Genomic DNA, 20,948 nt, shown 5'->3' on the forward strand with positions numbered 1-20,948 from the left:
TATGACAAATCACATCTGGCAGATTACAAACAGCATTTCAATTTTCATTCAGTTTTCGTTGAATTTTTACTGTGGCACATTATAAGACGATTATTGCCTAACCTTTCTCAATTTCTTGTGCCCTGTAATTGTGGTGGGTTACAATTTACATATTTCAATTATAGACACAAGTTTTTTCTATTACATAAATCAGCTGCTATATATAAATCAGTTGTTTCCAGATTACTTCAAAATTATGGCTGATACAATATCAAATGAAAATACTACTTGCGTAGTATGTTTCAAAAATGTATTATACTTTTCTATTGGAGAGTGTGACCACCCAGTTTGTTTTGAATGCTCAACACGAATGAGAGTGCTCTGTTTGCAAAATGAGTGCCCAATTTGTCGTCATGACTTAGCAAAGGTAACGTGTACAACAACAACATGTTTATATTATTTAAATTCGATATTTGTTTTGTTGACTGTCTATAATTTCAAAAATTGCTACAGGTTGTATTCGCTGAGTCTATTCTGCCATACAAGGAGCTGCAAAGTAGAGTTTTCAGTGACAGACTCTTTGAAAGACAATTTAAAATTGGATTTTGTTCCGAAGAAATAAAGAAAGCTTATGACATTTTATTAGAAAACCGATGTAAACTTTGTGACAAACTTCCTCCATTTCGTACATTTTCCATGTTGAGTGATCATACACGGAAAGTACATGAGAGATACTACTGTGATCTGTGTGTCAAACATTTAGGGGTGAGTAAAACAACCTCAATGCAGTTTCATTAATCTGTAACAATAACATATTTTCAGCTTTAAATTAAACTATACATTCCATTTAGAAGGTAATTTGCTGAACCTCTTATAATGATTGAAGGTTTCATTTGGAAATGTGCTTCTTGAATCTGAATGTGAGAAAAAAAAATATTTTAAAAGCACATGAATAACTTGTGAGACTTTCATTTGATGATTATTCTCACAGCAACAATTTCAAACTGGTGGTAGTGCTTTAACTGTCCTTACACAATATGGATTAACCTCCCAAAATTGGCAGTGCACCAGGGCACTAGATTTTTCAGATACACCAAAATCAAAAGTGCTGATGTCACACTGTTCCCTCACTAAGTTCTGACCTTTATTTTGGGTTTAAGATATTTTGCATGATTTTATAGCTTGTTTCAATAGCTTTCAGCTACATTCACTCAAATTATAAGCAATCTATTTATATACCTAAAATAATATGCATTGTCAGAACACTGAGTGAACGCCAAAACCACACCGATCTGAGGCATACTGCATAATCAGAGTTACCTGGAACGGAAAGTGTAAAAATAAAAAAAATTATGCCTTGTTTGTATTTTTATCTAATGCCAAAGTTATTATTGACATTATCTTGACATAAAAAAATTATAATGAGAGAAGCTTTTCTTTAAAACTCAGTATTAAGTGTCTTAATTTTTTTAGATTATCAATTAATTTTGTAGATTTTCACATCTGAGAGAAAATGTTATACACGTCAAGAACTTGCCCATCACAGGAGGAAGGGTGATGTCGATGATTTGTCTCACAGGTATTTGAAGTATCAGTATACTAACTTATTAAGTTAACACTGAATAACATTCAATAAATTAAAAATACAACAAATTGTAGCCCAGCCTTTCTTCCAATTGCAAAAATGAGAAAAATAGAATCTCTGACTACCATATTATGGGCAAGACAAGATCCATGAAAAGCTTAGTGTGTTCTGGAGAACAATATCTTGGCTAAAAACCTTCACCAGTTCACAATTTATTCACAGCATCTAAAGTTCTAGTTAATTTAATGATAGCCAAACTTGAGAATGAGGATATATTTTTTGTTTTTGGGAGTAAATATTTTTCGGTGAGACTTAAGTGTATCTATCTCATATTTTATTCAGATGGGAGTAACCTTTAGTTACTCCAGTTAGTATTTTTCTGTTGGTTAACCGTTAAAATTGAACGGTTTAACTAAATTGTTTCAAATTGCTCAATAGTATTTTGTAAGTGTTATTTTATATATTACTACTTTTTTTAATAAATAAATTATAAAGTATTCAAAATTGTCTCATGTTTGCGACTTGCTTTAATATTCAATAACAATTTCTTACTCTCAATTATTTATTTAAATTGTTTTACATGTGACTATGTTGTTACTTAACAAATAATTGAATTATCATAAGACATAGCAATGAACAACAGAGAGGCAGATATTCAAAAAATGTTTTTCCTCAAAGTACTCATTAATAGAATAGAAACTTTTTTGTAATAGTAACTTTTTCAAGGAGCAAAGTGAAATTTTTAAATCTTACTAAGTAAAATATGAGCTGAGCATTTTGTGGCAGGCAGTTTATGGCTGTTTCTGAATAAAAAAGTGTATATTTGTCTCTCTGTCTAAACACCTTTTTAATACACGGACACCTTTTTAATAAACGGAGCGTATTAAATAGGTGTCCGTATCCGTAATATCTCAACATGCAGGTGATTTGAGCTCAATTCTTAACTGCAAACAGAATTCTACTTAAGAATTATTGGACTATCTTTAATACACTGTCATAAATTGATAATTAATTATTATTGTGACTGCACAACTTTTTGTCATATTTGGCAACATAAATTTTGTTGGTGTGATTTTTTTTTTAACTTAACATTAATAATATGTATATCTATGACAGAGGTCACCCGCTGTGTGAATTTTGCGAGCAGCGGTTCATGGATGCCGATGAGCTGTACCGTCACCTGCGTAAGGAGCATCTGTACTGCCACCTGTGTGACGCCGACGGCCACAACCTGTACTATGCCACGCATGACGCTCTCGCTCAGCATTTCCGCACAGAGCACTATCTGTGTGAAGAGGGCGAGTGTGCTGGACAACACTTGACAGCTGTCTTTAGGAGCGACATTGATCTTAAAGGTTAACTTTTTTTTTTAATTTATTTAGTGGCAAGGGATGCAAGTCCATAGGCCAGAAAGGTAACAATTTATTTAAATCTAAGTATTACAAGTTATGGGGACATTGAGTTAATGTCAGAGAATGCCAATAAAACTAAAATATCTTAAAATTAACAATTTGGTATTTTTAAAGTGATATCCCTCACTTCTGGGATTAATTTTTTTTTTGTTTTTGTGTATGTGCAATCAGTCTTAGACTTTAATCAGATATGTTCCCATTTCTCACGTGCAGAGTGTGCTTCCCCGCGTCATCCTGCTCATCCTGCTTACTTACTCTCTGGAGTCAAGTGTTTGCACATCATAGCGATTTAAGTGTTTCCTATAGTGAACATCTAAAAGAGGTTTTACTAAAGGATTGCAGTGGCAAGACAGTCTACTTTTATGTCTTTCGAGGCTAGCCTTATTTCATGCTTGACTGTGGTTATGCCTAGGTGTTGGTGTATGTCAGCATTAGTGACAAACCACAGTGCACTTGAAATATTTCTTAATATAATATTTTGCTGCCTTTGTATAACATTGATGTTGGATGTGTTTCAGTTCCCCACAGTTGTATACCATATGTCCACATTGGCTTCAAGATTGTTTTATATTTTAGTAATTTATTATCTAATGCAAGCTTAGAATTCCGTTGCATTAGCCAATAGTAACTGTGGTACTTTATTTTCAACTCATCCCGTTCTGCTATGATGTGCTTCTTCCATGTAAAGCGCCTGTCTAAATGGAGTCCAAGGTATTTTACTGTTTCCCTTTGTGGCAGTTTTTTGTCTCCCAGTTTCACTGGTGGGCAGGTTTCTCTCCTTAGTATGAAAGTCACATGTGTAGACTTGGATGCACTAGCCTCAATTCTCCAATCCTCAAGCCATTGCTGTATTTTGTTTAGGCCGGCTTGCAGATGTTTGGTTGCTATTCCAGCATCTTTATCTGAGGCTAGTACTGCTCTATCATCAGCATAGTTGGCTGGTAAATAAGTTATAAAGGATGTCTGCAGTAAATAAGTTATAAAGGATCAGCCCAAGTACAGAACCCTGTGGCACTCCTGCCTTTATATCATAGAAATTTGATGTTTCTTGGTCTACCCACACTTGAAATATCCTGCCCATCAGGTAAGACCTCAGAAGTAAGTAATAATTACTATGAGGGAGTTTTGTCTTGATCTTGGAGAGCAGCCCCTTGTGCCAAACTCTGTCAAATGCTTGCTGCACGTCCAGGAACACAGCAAAGCAATATTCCTTACTCTCCAGGGAGGTCCTGATTTTATCATAATATACTCTATGTACTGGGATTAATTAAATTAAATATGTAACCAAAATTTATGAGGGATGCGGGACTCGAACCCGGGGGGTTTACTATCGGAGGGTTGAATAAGATGGCTACAAATTTAATTTAACATAAAAATAGCCTTTTATACTCAGTATTATCTTAAGTCTAACTTTTCCTCATGGCAACGGCCTCTGACTCCAACCAATGATTCCTATGCCCTATAACTCACCCCAGTAGTGTCCCACTCTTCGTCTTTCCACCCGTAGAGTTGACTTCCTCTACATCTGGTTGAGTTTATAAGATATCAATTTGCTCCACTTTTAATTGTTAGTTCTCATCATATGACCTGTTCATTTCCATTTTTATTGATTTACATGTGATGAAGATTTATGATCCCCACCATCTGGATGTCTGTTGTTGCTCTACAGTGCGATTTTCAAAGAACTTTCTTGCACATACAACCAAACTAAGACATGAGATTCAGGATACTGGCTAGATAATGGGTACCACAAAGGCGCCTATTTCTGCCCTGACGCAGTAGTGTAGTAACATTACTGGGCAAATGAGACTTAACATCTTATGTCTCAAGGTGACGAACGCAGTTGTAGTGCTGCTCAGAATTTTCGGGTATTTCAAGAATTGTAATGGGCAGGGCGCATCAATTACCATCAGCTGAACAACCTTCTCATCTCGTCTCTTATTGTCATAAAAAAAATTAGATTATTTGTGCGGTGTTTGCAGGACAATACATGGGTACCTGCAAAAAAGGTTACACTTTGCTGCAGTAGAATATACACTCATTTCTCCTCCTCTTCCCTAAAAATATAGAATGTGAATTCTAATGCATCTACTGTTGTATAGCTATTCAGAATAGACATCCCAGAAAATATAATGATAATATCATGATGTCTGTTAAGTAATTTTTTTTTTAATTTTCAGCTCACAAAGCTACAGTTCATGGTCGCGGCATGAATCGTGGTGCGGCTCGACAGGCCAGGACTTTGGAACTACAGTTCAATATATCTCCACATCCAAATGCTGTAGTGCAACGAGTGACCAGGTACTTTTTGAAATGACTAACAAAATAGTTATCGGTTTCACTTAAACTAAATGCTTTTAAGCTCTTATGGTTATTGGTTTCACATAAATAGCTTTTCCATGGTGAGGGTTTACTGAACTTTCAGTAAAACTGCAATAATTTCACTACAATAGTGCCAACTTATCTGGTGATCATTGAAAGCCTAATCACAGAAGATATAACCTATAAGTGGCTATTTATGTATGACTTGGTAGACAACATCCCTTACAAATATACATTGATTAACCCATAATCGTATAAATTATTCCATTTTTGTATATGAAAAATGTAATGTTAAACAAAATTCATTCTCGAGACTAACATTAATTTTCTCCCATTTCATTTTTTTTTTGTAAGATGAATAAAGTTTCTCTCTGATATCTCATTAAAATAGAGTTTTAATGTTAAACTTATGAATATAAGTCAAATTTTGAATTAAATAGAGAGAGAGAGAGAGATTAGAGTATAACTAATTCTAAATTTTGTAAAGAAAGGTTTTAACATAAAATGCGAGACACATTTATTTGATGAGAATTAGTTGTGAGATGTGTTACCTACTGTTGTAATGTTTAGAACATAAATACAAAACTTATTCTCTTTGCGTATTTCTTTATTCAATTACTATGTTTTTTCTATACTTATAATCCAATTATCCAGCAAACTTTAGGTTTTTTTTTAAGCGCCGGATTTGTGAGAAAGTCCTGTATAGATTAGATTGTGTAATAAATATACAAAGGTTTTGAGTTTTCTTGAGTGTTAATTCCTCCAATATTCGTCTTCAAACAATTTGACACGTGTTTCACCTCTACACGAGGCTTCCTCGGGAGATGTTGACGCGCCAAACTCTCGCACGAGACCTAAATAATATAATAATGTCTTGTGCCAGAGTTGGGCGAGTCTACATCTTGAATATTTATTTTTATTTATTTATTTATTTATTGAAAAGACCAACATCATAAATATTACAAATTAGTCTTAAAAATTAGTGTACATATAATAGCCAATTACAGGTCTCTCTATATAAACAAAAATCAACTAATGAGTTTTCAACTTAAATTACTTTAACTTATAAACAAAAAAATCGACTTAAATGAATTTCAACTTAATTTACTTTAACATAATAATATGTATAGTTTAAACATTAAAAGAATAATATTATGCGTATGAATGCGAATTTAATATATATATCTATTATTATATTATGTTATTATCGGTTATAGTGTTTATTTTATGTTTGGATGTGTATGTGTGCGTGTAGTGTGGTTTGTGTATATGTGCGTGTGTTAATGTACCTATTTGTTCGGTTTATATTGCTCCAGTAACATTTTTTGTATCTAGTGTATTCATTAATATTTTAATAATTTCTGTTTTGAAGCTATTTTTACTGCGATTATGAATGTCGACATTCGAAAAAACTTCGTTGTAATGCTTACAAATTCTGTTAATGGGAGAATTTTTACCATAGTTCGTAGTGTAAAATGATAATGAAAAAAGAGGCGTATTTCTCGTTCGTTTTAGTGGTACATTGAAGTTAATACTAGCAAGTAATGTTGGGGAGTCCAGAAGATTAGTTATTATATTAAATAAGAACATTGTATCTAATAACGTTCGTCTGTCTACTAGTGAAATTATATTATGATGCATGCAGCCATCTTTGTAGTTGGAAAAAATTTTATGACGAAAGTTAAGGTGCCTTATAAATTTAGCTTGAATCTTTTCAAGTTTTTCAATATATGTTATATAATGGGGCGACCAGATACAACTTGCGTACTCTAAGACACTACGCACGTATGCATAGTAAACAGATTTAATACATGCAAGGTCATTAAAAGGTTTGCAGGTACGTATCACAAAACCTAAGCTCTTGAACGCTTTATTCGCAACGTAATCAATATGCTCAGACATAGTTAGCTTGCTGTCAAAAATAACACCTAAATCCCTAACAACACCTACTTTATTAATAGGAATTCCATTTAGCGAGTATGTAAATTGTATCTTATTTACCTTACGACTAAACGATATCTGTTGACATTTAGGTGCATTAACTGAAGTAAAATTGATTATTAAGAGTAATTTGTAATTCAATGCAGTCATTATGATTGTGTACTTTGTAAAATATTTTTTTATCATCTGCGTATAAAAGATGGTTGCATGGATTAAAATATCTGTATATATCATAAATATATGCGTTGTAAAGCAATGGTCCCAGGTGAGATCCCTGTGGAATACCTGATGGAATTTTCACAAAATCCGATCTGTACCCACCTACTATCACTGCCTGAGATCGATTAGACAGGTATGATTTAATCCATCTTAACAGATCCCCATGTATACCTAGACTTTCTAATTTGGCTAGCAAGATGATGTGGTCTACGCGATCGAAGGCTTTTTCGAAATCAGTGTAAACCACATCAACTTGACCACCATTTTCCATATTTTTAAGGACAAACTGTATAAATTCAGCTAAGTTCGTCAGGGTTGACTTATGTTTAAGAAAACCGTGCTGTGAATGACTTACTCCATTCATAACTGTGGGATAAATTTGATCGTAGACAAGTTTTTCAAATATTTTACTAAATGTATTAAGCATTGAGATAGGTCTATAACTATTAATTTTGGATTTCGTTTTCGTTTGAATAATTGTGGATTTCCGCTAAAAAACGCCTACTTCAATAAATTTTGTGCAATTAATAAATATAAACGAATTATTTAGTGTGTAACGTTGTCATAACCTATCGCCTGGTGGCGCGGATTCGGCGGGCATCCGGTTGACCTTGAAACGAGAAGCCACGCCGGGTGGGAACAGCTGCATTGTTTTTCAAATGTCTCGTTATTTTGAAGCAAAGCCCAATAATATTTAATGATATATGGATTCTAGATTAAATTATCTTGAAATTGGTATACTTAAAGTAGTATTGACAGTAAAAATGATTAACTGTCGTCAACGTAAAGTAACAGAAAAAAAAATTATGGGTGAATTTGTATTATATCAAGTACTTATAATTTGTAAATAAAACAATTCCAATTAACAAAATAAAACGCCCGGTATGTTCCAGGAATCGTGTTGAGACTAGATCGCCGTCTCCCCCGCCGCAGACAGCTTCCGCGCCCCGCATCGACCCGGCTAGCGACGAGCAGTTCCCGCGGCTCTCAGTCTCACAGACCCCTGCGCCGCTATTGGCACCGCAGCCAAATCGCGCGTACAGAGGTACTTACCTTACATCAAACTACTCCAAAATGATGCGCAGCATGTACGAGTCTATCGCTATCCTTATTGTTTTCAAGAGCATCTCGACCTAGCAATACGTCATATTTAACGTACCTACCCCGGGTACAATTTTTTTTTCCATTATTTAGACCTGCGATCAGTCCTCAAGACTATAATCAGGTGAGTTGCAAGAGGTTGAGGCTTAGCGAGGTGGAGCCACTGCCCCATCTCCCCTTAATTAAGTAGCACATCGGCTCTCTTGAGTCTTCTAATCGGATTTTGCTGCAAGAGTATACTGGATAGCGGGTTTGGGTGAGTTGTCAAACGAGCCTTATAGTTGATTGAGTATCGTTTTACTTCGTCAAATATGGTTGGGATTTCCAGATACTCATGGATTTCCGAATTTCGAGCGTACCAAGGCGCCGATGAAAGTACCCTCAGTATACTGTTTTGAGCTCTCTGGAGGCAAAATTGAGCATAATTATATGCCTCATGCCGGGGTATGTGTGTAAGTTAGGGAGGGTATTTGCTGTCGCCGTCTCGACAATTTTGAGGTTAGGGACCTGTCTACTCTCTGGCTCCGCTTAGATTTAGAGGACCGCGTCCGCATCTATGCGTGTGTCTACAGGTCCCATAGTGGTAACGCAGAAACGGATCACCTCATGGGCTGCGTTCAAGCGGCATTTGATGACGTGCTTGCTCAGATCCCCTCCGCTGAAATCGTAGTCTTGGGTGATTTCAACGGGCACAATGCCGAATGGCTTGAATCACGTACCACAGACTACGCAGGGCGATCTGTGCATAATTTTGCATTGGCGTATGGTCTGTCCCAATTCGTTGAGTCTCCAACGCGGCTCCCGGATGTGGAAAGCCACATGCCGTCCTTATTAGATCTTCTGCTGACTACACATCCCGATGGTTACCAGGTCTCTGTCGACGCCCCTCTCAAAACGTCCGACCATTGCCCGGTCAGGTCTGTAGTGCCTATCCGACGCCAACGTCGCAGACCACCAGCGACCCGCCGCGTTTAGCACTACAAGTCAGCAGATTGGGATAGGATGCGTTCCTTTTTTTGCATCCTACCCTTGGGGCAGAGTTTGTTTCCCTTCGGATGATCCTAGTGCCTGCGCCGTTGCAGTAGCCGTTGTGATACTGCAGGGCATGGATATTTTTATACCAAGATCTGTAGTACCGATCGGTGGCAGATCACAGCCCTGGTTCGATGCGTAAGTTAAAGCAGCATACGACTGCAAAAAACAGGCGTATCGAACTTGGGTTGCGGCGCTGGCTCAAAGGATCCGAACTACAAAGTTCTGAAGAGGAAATATAACCGTGCCTCCGGATTTTTAAGCGGCAAATCGCCCGTGCGAAATCGAAGCAAGTCGTCAAAATTGGCGAGCAGCTTTCCAGTTACCCGACCGGCCACGCAAGTTCTGGTCGTTGTCGAAAGCTGCTCTTGGTAACTTCAACCAGCTGTCCATGCCGCCGTTGCACATGAGGAATGACACCCTGGCCCATACGTAAAAAGAGAAAGCCGATCTCCTGTGCACTCTTTTTGCCTCCAACTCGACTCTTGACGACAACGGAAAAACACTGCCGACCATCCCGCGGTGTCAGAGCTCCATGCCTGAAGTACAGTTCAGACAGAAAACTATTAGGCGAGCTCTGTTTTCGTTGGACGTCAGGAAGTCGAGCGGGCCGGATGGCATTTCTCCAATCGTGCTTAGAACGTGTGCCCCTGAGTTGACGCCGGTGCTAACGCGTTTATTCCAGCACTCTTATTCAAAAGGCGTAGACTGACTCATGGAAGTCAGCCCTTGTCCATTCGATCCAAAAAAAAGGAGACAGTTCGGATCCCGCAAACTACAGGCCTATTGCTATTACCTCCTTACTCTCCAAAATCATGGAGAGCATAATTAACCGCCAGCTCTTGGTATACCTTGAGGGTCACCAGTTGCTCAACGACCGGCAGTACGACTTTCGCCATGGTCGGTCGACTGGCGATCTTCTGGTATACATAACACATAGATGGGCGGCGACTATTGAAATCAAGGGGAGAGGCCTGGCTGAAGCTGAAGACTGAAGCAGAAGCTGCTGTCAAATATAATGATGTGTTCTGCAAAGTGGTAGTACATTTTTTTATTGTATCATCAATACTTTTCGCAGCGTACATCGATGTAAACAATATTTTATGTAGGTAATTACTTTTCACACCTTGGGTTATATAATTGGAGTTTTAGTAACGATCCCTATATTTTTTAATATTCAATACATTCCGCAGTGCACGCGATGTAAAGAATATTTTAGGTTTAGTCTAAGATCCCAGTATGGAACGATCTTCACCGAGCTGGTTACTGGATGAAACATAATTTTTATTAAATTTAATATGTCATTAAATATTGCATATTGGTTGCCCAGCAAATTTCAGCCCAGGATACGATTATATGTTAATTAAAAAATATATTATTTTTTAATATTTAAAGCAAACCAGCGTATGGGTCACCTGGTGTTAAGTTATCACCGCCGCCCACATTCTGTTGCAACACCAGAGGAATCACAAGAGCGTTGCCGGCCTTTAAGGAAGGTGTATGCGCTTTTTTTTTGAAGGTACCCATGTCGTATCGTCCCGGAAACACCGCACAAGGAAGCTCATTCCACAGCTTCGTAGAACGAGGAAGAAAGCTCCTTGAAAATCGCACTGTGGAGGACCGCCACACATCCAGATGGTGGGGATGATATCCTAACTTGTGGCGTGTCATGCGAAGGTGGAATTCGGCGGCAGGAATCAGGTTAAACAGCTCTTCGGAACACTCCCCGTGATAAATGCGGTAGAGGACACACAATGAAGCGACGTCTCTACGCAACGCCAAGAGACGACTACTTTTATGTTTTTTGGATATATTTTTCCTTTTATCATTTTTAAATACTTGATTTTTAGGTGCGGAGGGATTGGCTCGCACCGACAGGAACTTTCCTGCACTGGACGGGTCAAATACGCCCCGCCCACAAACCAAGCCGCAACAACCACCTGCGGCCTCTGCAATGCTGAGAAACGGTATGTATAGTCTATAATAATATAGACGGCTAGGTTTTTCATATTGTATCTTGTTACCTTTTAATGATGCTACTAGGTTGGGTTTACGGACACGCTACCAGAATCTGAGTGTTCTGGCTTTGCCGGAAATGATGAGAAATATATAATGGATGATTATGCAACAATATGTTGGACCCCTTGACGTAGGTACTAAGATTAATCTAGCACGTTTCTAAACTGTATCCATCGTTATGTATAGAATAGACATAATAAAATCGTGCCTCGTATCTACATTAAATATTTTTTCCATAATAACTACTTTGACAATTTTGGTCTTTGCCATTGCACAAGCTAATCATAAATTGTTGTTGTTGCCAGGACGGTACGTCATGGGTTCCTTCAATAATACGCAAAAATGAAATATACACCTCTCTGACTGGCACCACAATTCATCTAGCATCCATGGTCATGAAATACATAAAAAAAAACTAGCATTCATGCAAGAAGAACGACAAGGGTACAAATATCGGTGAATTGAAGCGTGGCTGGGCTCACTAACATACCGAAGTCCTGGCTACTGAGCAGGCAAAGTAAACTACTTTAATCTTCTATCACAGTGATAGTAGAAAATAAAGAAATTGTTTGCACTCCCATGATTGGTCTGGTATAACAGTGTTTGGAGAATGTGAGCTGTGGTAATCACTTAACACCAGGCAACCCGTATGCTCGTTTGTCCACCTGTTACATAAAAAGTCGCGCCACAATCAATGGTATCAGCTTAGATCTTTGTAAAAGTCACTTGAGGCCTCCCCCAAAGATCTCCCACCCACCATCAGTCGTGCGCTTTCCTCATCTAACCAAATATTTTGACCAGATCATCATCCATCTTGTCCGGGGCCAACTAACACTGCGTCTTCCGTACGTGGACGCCATTCGACGTCTTACTGCTCTATATGTAGTTAGCGTAGACTATTTGGGGAGCCGAGGGGCCGGAAGCAGAGTGGTAGTGAACCACTGCAGCTGGATTCTGAGGCGGCGGTAGTTTATTGACTTTATGCACAGATGTAGGATGTTTCTTTCCGTGCCTCATACTGGAATAGAACCCTCGTGGAACTACACCATACTACCAGTGGCTTCTTTGTTCATGATGCCGGTTTAACGTACAAGTATTATTTTGTTTCGATTCAAAGGGCGTCCTAGCTTAACATCTTACGTCGTAGGAACGAGTGCAATTGCGTTACCGCTAAGAATTTTGGGCAATCAAAAAGCCCCTCGGGCTTCCTGATTGCCCAAAATCAGTGAACGTCTTATAACTTTATGGTATGGAATGTTCTAGTAGGCACAGTCCTTTAATTCATATATTATATTGATTTAAGTGGACGATTACATAGGTTTCGCCTTCGGCCGGGCCGCTTTTTAATAACAAAGTTTTGCATAGGAATTTTCCGTTCCAATTAGTCTTAATTTTTATACGAATCTAATAACCTTAAATAAGATGGATATTGAAATCGGTCCTACATTTCGGTATGCCATGATTTATATCCTCAGTCTCAATTATGTAACAGCGAAGCCGAGCTTATCAATCCAAGTTCAGAGCCAAGGAGCCAGCGCCAGCAACTTCCGCCTCACTCCCACCAGCTCGTCGCGGATCACCTTACCCAATAGAAACAATCAGCAACAGAACAATCACCATCACAACCAACATGATGACCAATGGGATGACTTCCCCGCACTGGGAGGAAGGGATGACCACCCCAGCATTGGAGCTGGAACTGTACAACAACCTAAGGTATTATGATTATTTTTAGGAGGCAACGGAATTTTCAATCATAGTTGGATTGGTTTGAAGTTAAGTCATGACAAGATTACAATGTGATAAAAATTTTCATAAGATTTTTTAATGGCCAAACGTTACAATAGACATTAAATAAACACACGGGTAGAACTACTTAACCGTAATCATAAAAAATATATTCAATTATAAAAATACTTTATTCACCCAAATAAATCATTTTTCCATAATATCATTTCGGAACAACGTATATGAAATCTAGTAACTGCGCGCTAACATAGGCACTGACACCCACTTCGTGCCGTCTTATGCGACCACGTAAGAGAGATTTAAATTTTGTTTACTAAATAAATATAAAATTAAAAAAAAAAATATATTGAAGTAGGCGGTAGTTTGCGGAAATCCATAATTATACAAATGATTTAAGTTTTCTTTAGTGTTAATTCCGCCAATATTTGTTTTTAAACAATTCGACACGTGTTTCGCCTCTACACGAGGCACCCTCAGGACGTGTTGTCTCGCCAAAATCTGGCTAGAGTCTCGGAATTAACACTAAAGAAAACTTAATTTATTTGTATAAATATAAAATTTGTTTATTCGAAAATTTCAATTATTTACTTTAAATTTTAAAATTATTTTTTACGATTAAGTATAGGTAGTTCCACCCGAGTGTTCATTTAATGTCGCCATAATAGCGCCACGTTGTATAACATACCGCCTCACATACTCTCTTATAACACCCAAGGAATCGCACGGAGTTGCCGACCTTATAAAGCGACGAATAAACATACATATCAATTCGAAAGCTTGCTTGAAGTAAATCCATTTAACAGCAATTATATTACCAATTTTACAAAATTTATTGAATTACGCGTTATTTTGCGGAAATCCATAATTCTCGTAAGAAAAAATGAGAGTAACAAAGTAAGATAAGAGTCTCGTTCCAGAAGTTGGCGAGTCAACATCTCCTGAGGATGCCATCGCATGCGCATCTTAGCGGAATTTACACTCAAGAAGGCTCACAACATTTAAATAATTACCAATTTTGCTTATCTATACTAATATTATAAAGCTGCTTTTTGTTTGTTTGTTTGTTTGAACGCGCTAATCTCTGGTACTACTGGTCCGATTTGAATGATTCTTTCAGTGTTGGGTAGTCCATTTATCAAGGAAGGCTATGTTTTTTTTTTTAAATTAGGGATCCGTAATAAAATTGCTATTTTGTAACACAAGGTGTAAAATTGACAATAGAACAAAATGATGTACAGGCTATAATATAAGCAATATTTTATTACTTATAAAACTATCGCGTGAATTATACTTTATATGGCAAAACAACGTTTGCCGGGTCAGCTAGTTAGATATAAAGTTGTCTACTTACAGCTTTGGTTTGTATTCACCAAGCGGGTCTGGATAATCAGTTACCATTATGTTCTAATTGTTTCATTATTTGATAAAAGATACCAATTATTTGTTAATTAATATAATTCGTAATAATAATGATGAAAAACAAGATCTCACCAGTAACAGATAACGGTTACTCGGATTTTAATCATTATTACGGTATATAGTATAAACAGTTGTAGTATGTATAAGTAAACATTAATAATGTTAATATTAATAACCTAACAATAATTAATAGGCATCTTGTTTGTAATATTACTAATATAATATAATGTTGTAGGTGAAATTAATCAATAGTGAAGAAATGCAGTCTTACAAAAACAATAAAAGCAATCATCAGCAGAAGAAATCCCCGCCGAGTGCCGAAGCCTTTCCTGCGTTGACATCGTCTTCAGCCCCGATCGCGCCGCCGCAGTGGATCACCGTTTCCAAGTCCAACAGTAAAGCAAAACAAACCAGAAAACAGCCAGAGCCACCCCCTCGGGAGCCCAAATACAACCCCGTAGCCGATTTCCCCTCGCTACCCGTCAATTCCAAACCCAAGAAGAAAGTACAAATACAACCTCAGCCCCAACCAACAGTCAACCCTATAGCGGACAGCGCAAAGAAAAACAAAAAGAAACAGAATACGTCGAAGAAGGAGAACAACGACGCGAACTTCGCGAACGGTGTCGTTGAAAGGGACGAGTATATTCTGGCGAGTGTTAACGTTAATAACACCAGTAGTGAAGCTGATCGGAAGATCAAAACGATCAGTGAGAAACCGGCGGAGAACACGAGCAAGTCGCAACGAAGCGACTTCGCGCTAGCGGCGAAAGAATACCCGCCGCTGAATCCCCACGCACCGAGCTGTGTCAACGTCGTGAATACTGGAAGCGTTACGTTGAACAATATCGTGAGCAGACCGGCCGTCAACGGGAAGACCCCGCCCGGTTTCAAGAAGAGGCCGCCGTGCGACGGGATGACGTTCACGAACTCGTCGGGACAGACTTTCTGCGCGCCCGTACACGAGTATATCCCGCCGCCGGATTACGAGCTCAGAAACAGGCTGCTAGTGAAGAAGTTTGCAGCCGCTTTGGGCGATTCGGCCGCAATGGAAGACTTCAAAGTCGCCTCGCAAGCTTTCCGCGACAGCATCATAGATGCGGACGAATTCTACAGGCACTGCGAGTCAGTGCTCGGTTCAAAGATGGACGCAGTGTTTGCGGAGCTCATTGCACTGCTACCGGACATCGCGAAACAGCAAGAGCTGGCTGTCGGTCGTGACGTGAACCTGAGCGTGTGCTCCACCTGCGGGCAGCTGATATCTGGAGCCGACAGCATCTCGCATGACACGGCTCACTGGCCGCCGCTTGCCTCTCGCTAAACAATGTGATAACTTTTGTGTTCATTCACAGGTATATTTATTTAAGTCTAATAGTAAGTTAAATATATGGAATGTAATGAGGTGCTTGCGGGCTTGTTTGGCTCACCACACAAACCTCTTGTAAATCTAGAAATTTCTGTGAAAAAATGTCTCCTAAAGTTATGTTACTTGTAAAATGTATATAAGACAGTTTTATGATTGAGAAATATAAGACGGTGTTATTTTCGTAGGTATAAAGAATACTGTTGCTATTTTTGTAATTTGAAAGTTAAACTGTTTCAGTTTGTGTTATATTATATTTGTTAAATATGTTTTGATTTCTACTGAATCCTTCAATGTTGTGGGAGAGTAAACACATTGTCAAATAGAAAGTATAATAAATACAATAACACTTAAAGACGTATTTGCAATGTACAAAATTAAGTAATTCACTTAAACAACTTTTAATAGCTTTTATTGTGACAACCTATTTATTTTATCTGTAAATTGTAAAAATTTTGACAACTGCCAATTATAATAATGATGTTCAATGGAACAAAACTCTCTCTCACTTTTGTTTATTTTTTATACAGTGTTATACTACGATCCATTAAATATATTTATCGCTGATTTTTACTTATCTCCTTTACCCCAACCCAGAAATCCTTTAACAAGTCCAGTAATTCCGGAAACCTGTTTCTTATCAACCCCAGTCTTATCATCCAAGTTAGGAAATTCAATGAAATTGCACGCTAAGTCAAAGAACAGAGGCTTGCAGGGAATCGCTTCCATCGGGGGAGGCAATCTATAAATATTCGGATTCTTAGTAAGCACTTGAGTATCCTCGCGATACTCGTCTAAGCGATCCACCAAAGGTTTCTTCTCTTTGTATGTCCGTCCCGTGAACTTAGTTTCTTCATCATCATCCTCGTCCTCGAGCACTGAATCTGCATGAACTTCAAATTTGCAACTTTCAATATCATTTTCCAAAGCGCGCAGTTTTTCCAATAAATGTTTACTAAGTTGTTTTTCAGCAAGAGACTCTGTGGTGTAGACACTGCAACGTTCCAGCATTGCCAGTGCTTCCCTAAAACGCCTCAATCCAGTCAACACTTGAGCTATATAATAACAGCGGAACGCTTTGTACGCCTTCACCTCAATCTCTATCTCCTTTTGATATCCAACATCTGCCTCAAAGCCAGGAATTTGTTGCAATTCTGTGTAATTCTGCAGAATTATCTCGTACAGTCTTGTTAGGTCTTGAGGACGAACTTTTTTGCCGTCCATTTGCGCGTTATTTTTCCGCGCCTCTTCCGCCTGCTGTATCATAAGATTGTTCCTCTCAATTGTTCTTACGAGACGTAGATACATCAGGTATGATAGCAAATAGCTAATTCCAGACATTTGAGTCTCGGATATTGATTTCAGCTTGGGGTCGATCTTTATCTCGTCTTTGATGGCGGTTATGGCGTCCTTGCAGTCCATCAGAATGTTCTCCAATATGTCAATCTTCGCTTGAAAGGTGGGAGCGTTGGCCACAGACTTGTCGAGATCCTGTAGCGCGATCAGGAACAGTCGAACCTTCTCTGGGCGGACGGTAACACGACGTCCGCGCCACTCGACCTCATGCATGACTCCAGAACGGGATTCCCTAATAAAGAAAGGCAAATTCTTTTAAGAAATGTTTTAGCCAATGACACGAATAGAAATATTTAGAAAGACAACAGTAAAAAAGTATATTCATAGGGTTCACTCGATCGTAAGTTAAGAACAACAATGATAGCTAAATCAAAATTAACACAATTATTATTACCAGGTAAATATTTATTACCAATATCAGAGCAGGCACATTGAGATTCAAGTAGCTCTATAACCGCGAGTGTACCCGCCTAAGGCCCGGTTTCCACCAAAGCCAAAGCGGAGAGGAGATGCGTTATGATAACCAATCTGATTTGTTATTTCCACATCTCTCCGCTTACCCTCGGTGAAAATGGATCAAGAGGAGAGGAGATGTCTCATTTTTCTTTGATTTTGTGCCGCGAGCAAGCAAGAGATGTGAGATGTCTGTAGTCGCGCTTGCGCGGCACTCCTTTCCCGCACCTCCCCGCGTCTCGCACACCCAAAAGCGTCATTTATTAGAGTGACATCTTGAATGCAAAAGGCTTTCCTTCCGTATTTTTTTTTTGACATTTTACATGGTTTCTTATCCTGAATCTATGTTTCCGTCGCACCCTTCCCCAAAAAAACTCCTTTAAAATATAACTTTTTTAACGACATGGCGTCTTCCTTTTGTAGATATCAGTTGACTGATTTCGAGCTCTCACAGCTCACATCTCCTCCCCGCTTTGGAGGAAACTGGTCCTAAAACAATGTGGATGGGGCCTCTGTTTCCACCATTCGACTTTTTAATTGGGTCAACTTAAGGGTATGTTCCGATATGCACTGCACAGTGCTATCACTGTAGAAAAATTCGTTCCGTTATGGACTGCCAGTATACTGCTACAGTACCCTAAGGAAATTTATGACGTCATCAATCGCCGCCATATACTACTGTGAGCACTGGCGTTTTCGAGGTAAGGTACTCGCAGTACTTTGATCACGTGATCAGTCAAAACTACTCGAGTGTCTATTAAAAAACGGTTTATAAACAATACCTACAGTTCAACCCCAAAGTTATAAAGTTCTGTAATTAGTTTGGTAATAAATAAAAAAAAAGGAAGAATTGCAAAAACTATTGACTAAATAACTACCTAGACTGTATTAAAAATTACTACTAAATTACCTGTAATTTTTTTTCGTTTATTGGAATCAATAATTATAATTTTTTTTAAATTTCTAAATTTTACCCTACATGACCTCTGTACATTAACTTATACACAAAGTTAATAGAAGTTAAGTTATGAAAAACATATTATTTTTAATAAAAAACTACTTACTTTTATTATATTATAAATTCAATTTACAATTCATATCAATTAAAATAATTTTAATTTGACTGTACTCCAACAACAGTTTTTTTTAATAAACTAGAAAACTTATATTACACTCATTTCAATGCGGCTGACAGTATACGGGATTGCGTTCCGTTTTAAATAGTAACGAGTATAACTAACTATAAAGGAACGGCTTCACAGTATACTAAATTGACGTCACACTGTACATTGGTCGCAGTGCATATCGGAACATACCCTAAATAACGTTCTCTCTACAGGACCTGGAACAGTCTGAGGCAATCACTCCCACGATTCAAGAACAAATTAAGCCAGATTATAAAAAATACCAAACAAAATGTTTACAAAACAGGACCTCGAAAAGTTTCACGCGAACTTGTTACATTGCTTTACTAGACACATCAACCAATTGCATTAAAAATAAACATCGCTACAAGAGCACGCATTTCAAATATAGAGCCCTTTATAAAAACACATAATACATATATCAACTCCAAAAAAAAATTTGAAAAACAAAATTTTATGAACGATGCGGGACTCGAACCCACGACCTCCGGCGTTCCGTGCCGGTGCTCTAACCAACTGAGCCAACCGTTCGAGTACCGCCTCGTTATAAAATTCTGAGCCTGAGGGTGTTCGCTTTATTCCCACTCCGTGGTGTCATTAAGAAAATCGTTTATGCTATAATAACCTTTCACACACAAACGTATTTTTAACAATTTTTTTTTAATTTCGTAACACATTTGTTTTGTACATTTTCTGGGATCATATTGTAGAAGCATATACATCGCAACACGAAAACGAAAGTATGTTTACTGGTGATCATAACACCCGTCTGAAAGGACGCCGCTTGGAACTAACTTGCAGATTCTAAACCCATCAAAAACCCCCATAAACATTTCCGACTTCATTTTACAATAGAGTTGACCTGATGAAGTAGGCTCAGCAATTAGTATCAACCAATTCAAAAACAAGCTTACGCACAAAGGAACTATTAAATAAGCAAATAACCACGAGTATTTGGATTTTTTTAATGAAAATAAACGATGAGACGATCAGGACGTTCAATGTTTTTCAGCTGATGGCAATTGATACACCCTGTCCATTTCAATTCAGTGCCGCTCAAGATTCTTGAAAAAACCAAAAATTCTGAGCGGCACTACAATTGCGCTCGTCACCTTGAGACATAAGATATTAAGTCTCATTTGCCCTTCAAACCGAAACACAATAATGTTTACATATTACTGCTTCACGGCAGAAATAGGCGCGGTTGTTGTACCCATTATCTAGCCGGCATCCTGTGCAAATGAACTTTCCACTGTTGGATAGAGGCATCATCAGTTATCAACATCAAATACCTGCCAAACTGATTTACTTATAATAAACCCTACAGCTGGTGCAAATTTCTTATCGAGATCAGATCGGGTAGGTACTTAAATGGAACGTGTTTGAAAGGGTTAACATGTTATGGGAGTAAATGAATGCAGGAAAGCATCCCAGGAGTACGGCAATTAGAGTTCCGCAATCTCTACCTCAAAGAGGCAGACGTTTAAGTTTAGTATCGTGATTTTTCGCAGGGAATTAAGAAGGTGGGGAAGATATAAACGGTAAACGCCCATTTGCCAGACATAAGTACGCAGTTTTCGTGAAAGATGGGGACAAATTTATTTCTAACCATTATTACAAGATATTTTCTTTAATTTCGTCATTGTTGTGTTACAAACTAACCAAGTATCACAATAAAGTTCAATAGTTTATTTCTATTATTTATCAAACTTCTATTTACGTTTACCCAAATTTTTTGCGTTGTTTCGTTTTTTTTTTGTAGAATTATTTTTTAGCTTTTTCATATAACAGTTTTCTTATATCTAGCACGATACTAAACCCAAGCCGAGAGATGAGTTGTGTGTATAATTTTG

General features: G+C 38.0%; 2 protein-coding genes across 3 annotated transcripts in view; one reads left to right on the forward strand and one right to left on the reverse strand.

Moving 5' to 3' along the window:
* Positions 1–16,708, forward strand: LOC126969413 (E3 ubiquitin-protein ligase ZNF598). 2 transcript variants are annotated; one of them, XM_050814815.1, is made up of 10 exons: positions 1–133; positions 222–406; positions 493–744; positions 1,473–1,558; positions 2,681–2,919; positions 5,157–5,277; positions 8,352–8,503; positions 11,442–11,558; positions 13,103–13,326; positions 15,014–16,708. In XM_050814815.1, the coding sequence occupies exons 2-10, from the start codon at positions 236–238 to the stop codon at positions 16,097–16,099; spliced, it is 2,448 nt and encodes an 815-aa protein (XP_050670772.1). In that variant the 5' UTR covers positions 1–133; positions 222–235; the 3' UTR covers positions 16,100–16,708. The 2 variants fall into 2 exon arrangements, with proteins under 2 accessions (XP_050670772.1, XP_050670771.1); XM_050814814.1 differs by having other exon boundaries at positions 22–133; positions 212–406.
* Positions 16,537–20,948, reverse strand: part of LOC126969425 (signal recognition particle subunit SRP68) — a 12,481-nt gene continuing 8,069 nt past the window's right edge. Inside the window, exon 6 of the mRNA XM_050814833.1 lies at positions 16,537–17,729. Within this exon, the coding sequence (XP_050670790.1) occupies positions 16,712–17,729 (1,018 nt within the window). The 3' untranslated portion in view covers positions 16,537–16,711. The remainder of the gene's footprint in view (positions 17,730–20,948) is intronic.

This window comes from Leptidea sinapis, chromosome 18, assembly GCF_905404315.1.
Source record: "Leptidea sinapis chromosome 18, ilLepSina1.1, whole genome shotgun sequence".
Taxonomy (NCBI): Eukaryota; Metazoa; Arthropoda; class Insecta; order Lepidoptera; family Pieridae; genus Leptidea; species Leptidea sinapis.

Bases quoted from the DNA above. Each gene is read 5' to 3' on its own strand.
- LOC126969413 (XM_050814815.1), top strand. From the start codon at position 236: ATGGCTGATACAATATCAAATGAAAATACTACTTGCGTAGTATGTTTC. The intron at 407-492 runs GTAACGTGTACA...AAATTGCTACAG, and splicing joins GTCGTCATGACTTAGCAAAG to GTTGTATTCGCTGAGTCTAT. The intron at 5,278-8,351 runs GTACTTTTTGAA...GGTATGTTCCAG, and splicing joins GTAGTGCAACGAGTGACCAG to GAATCGTGTTGAGACTAGAT.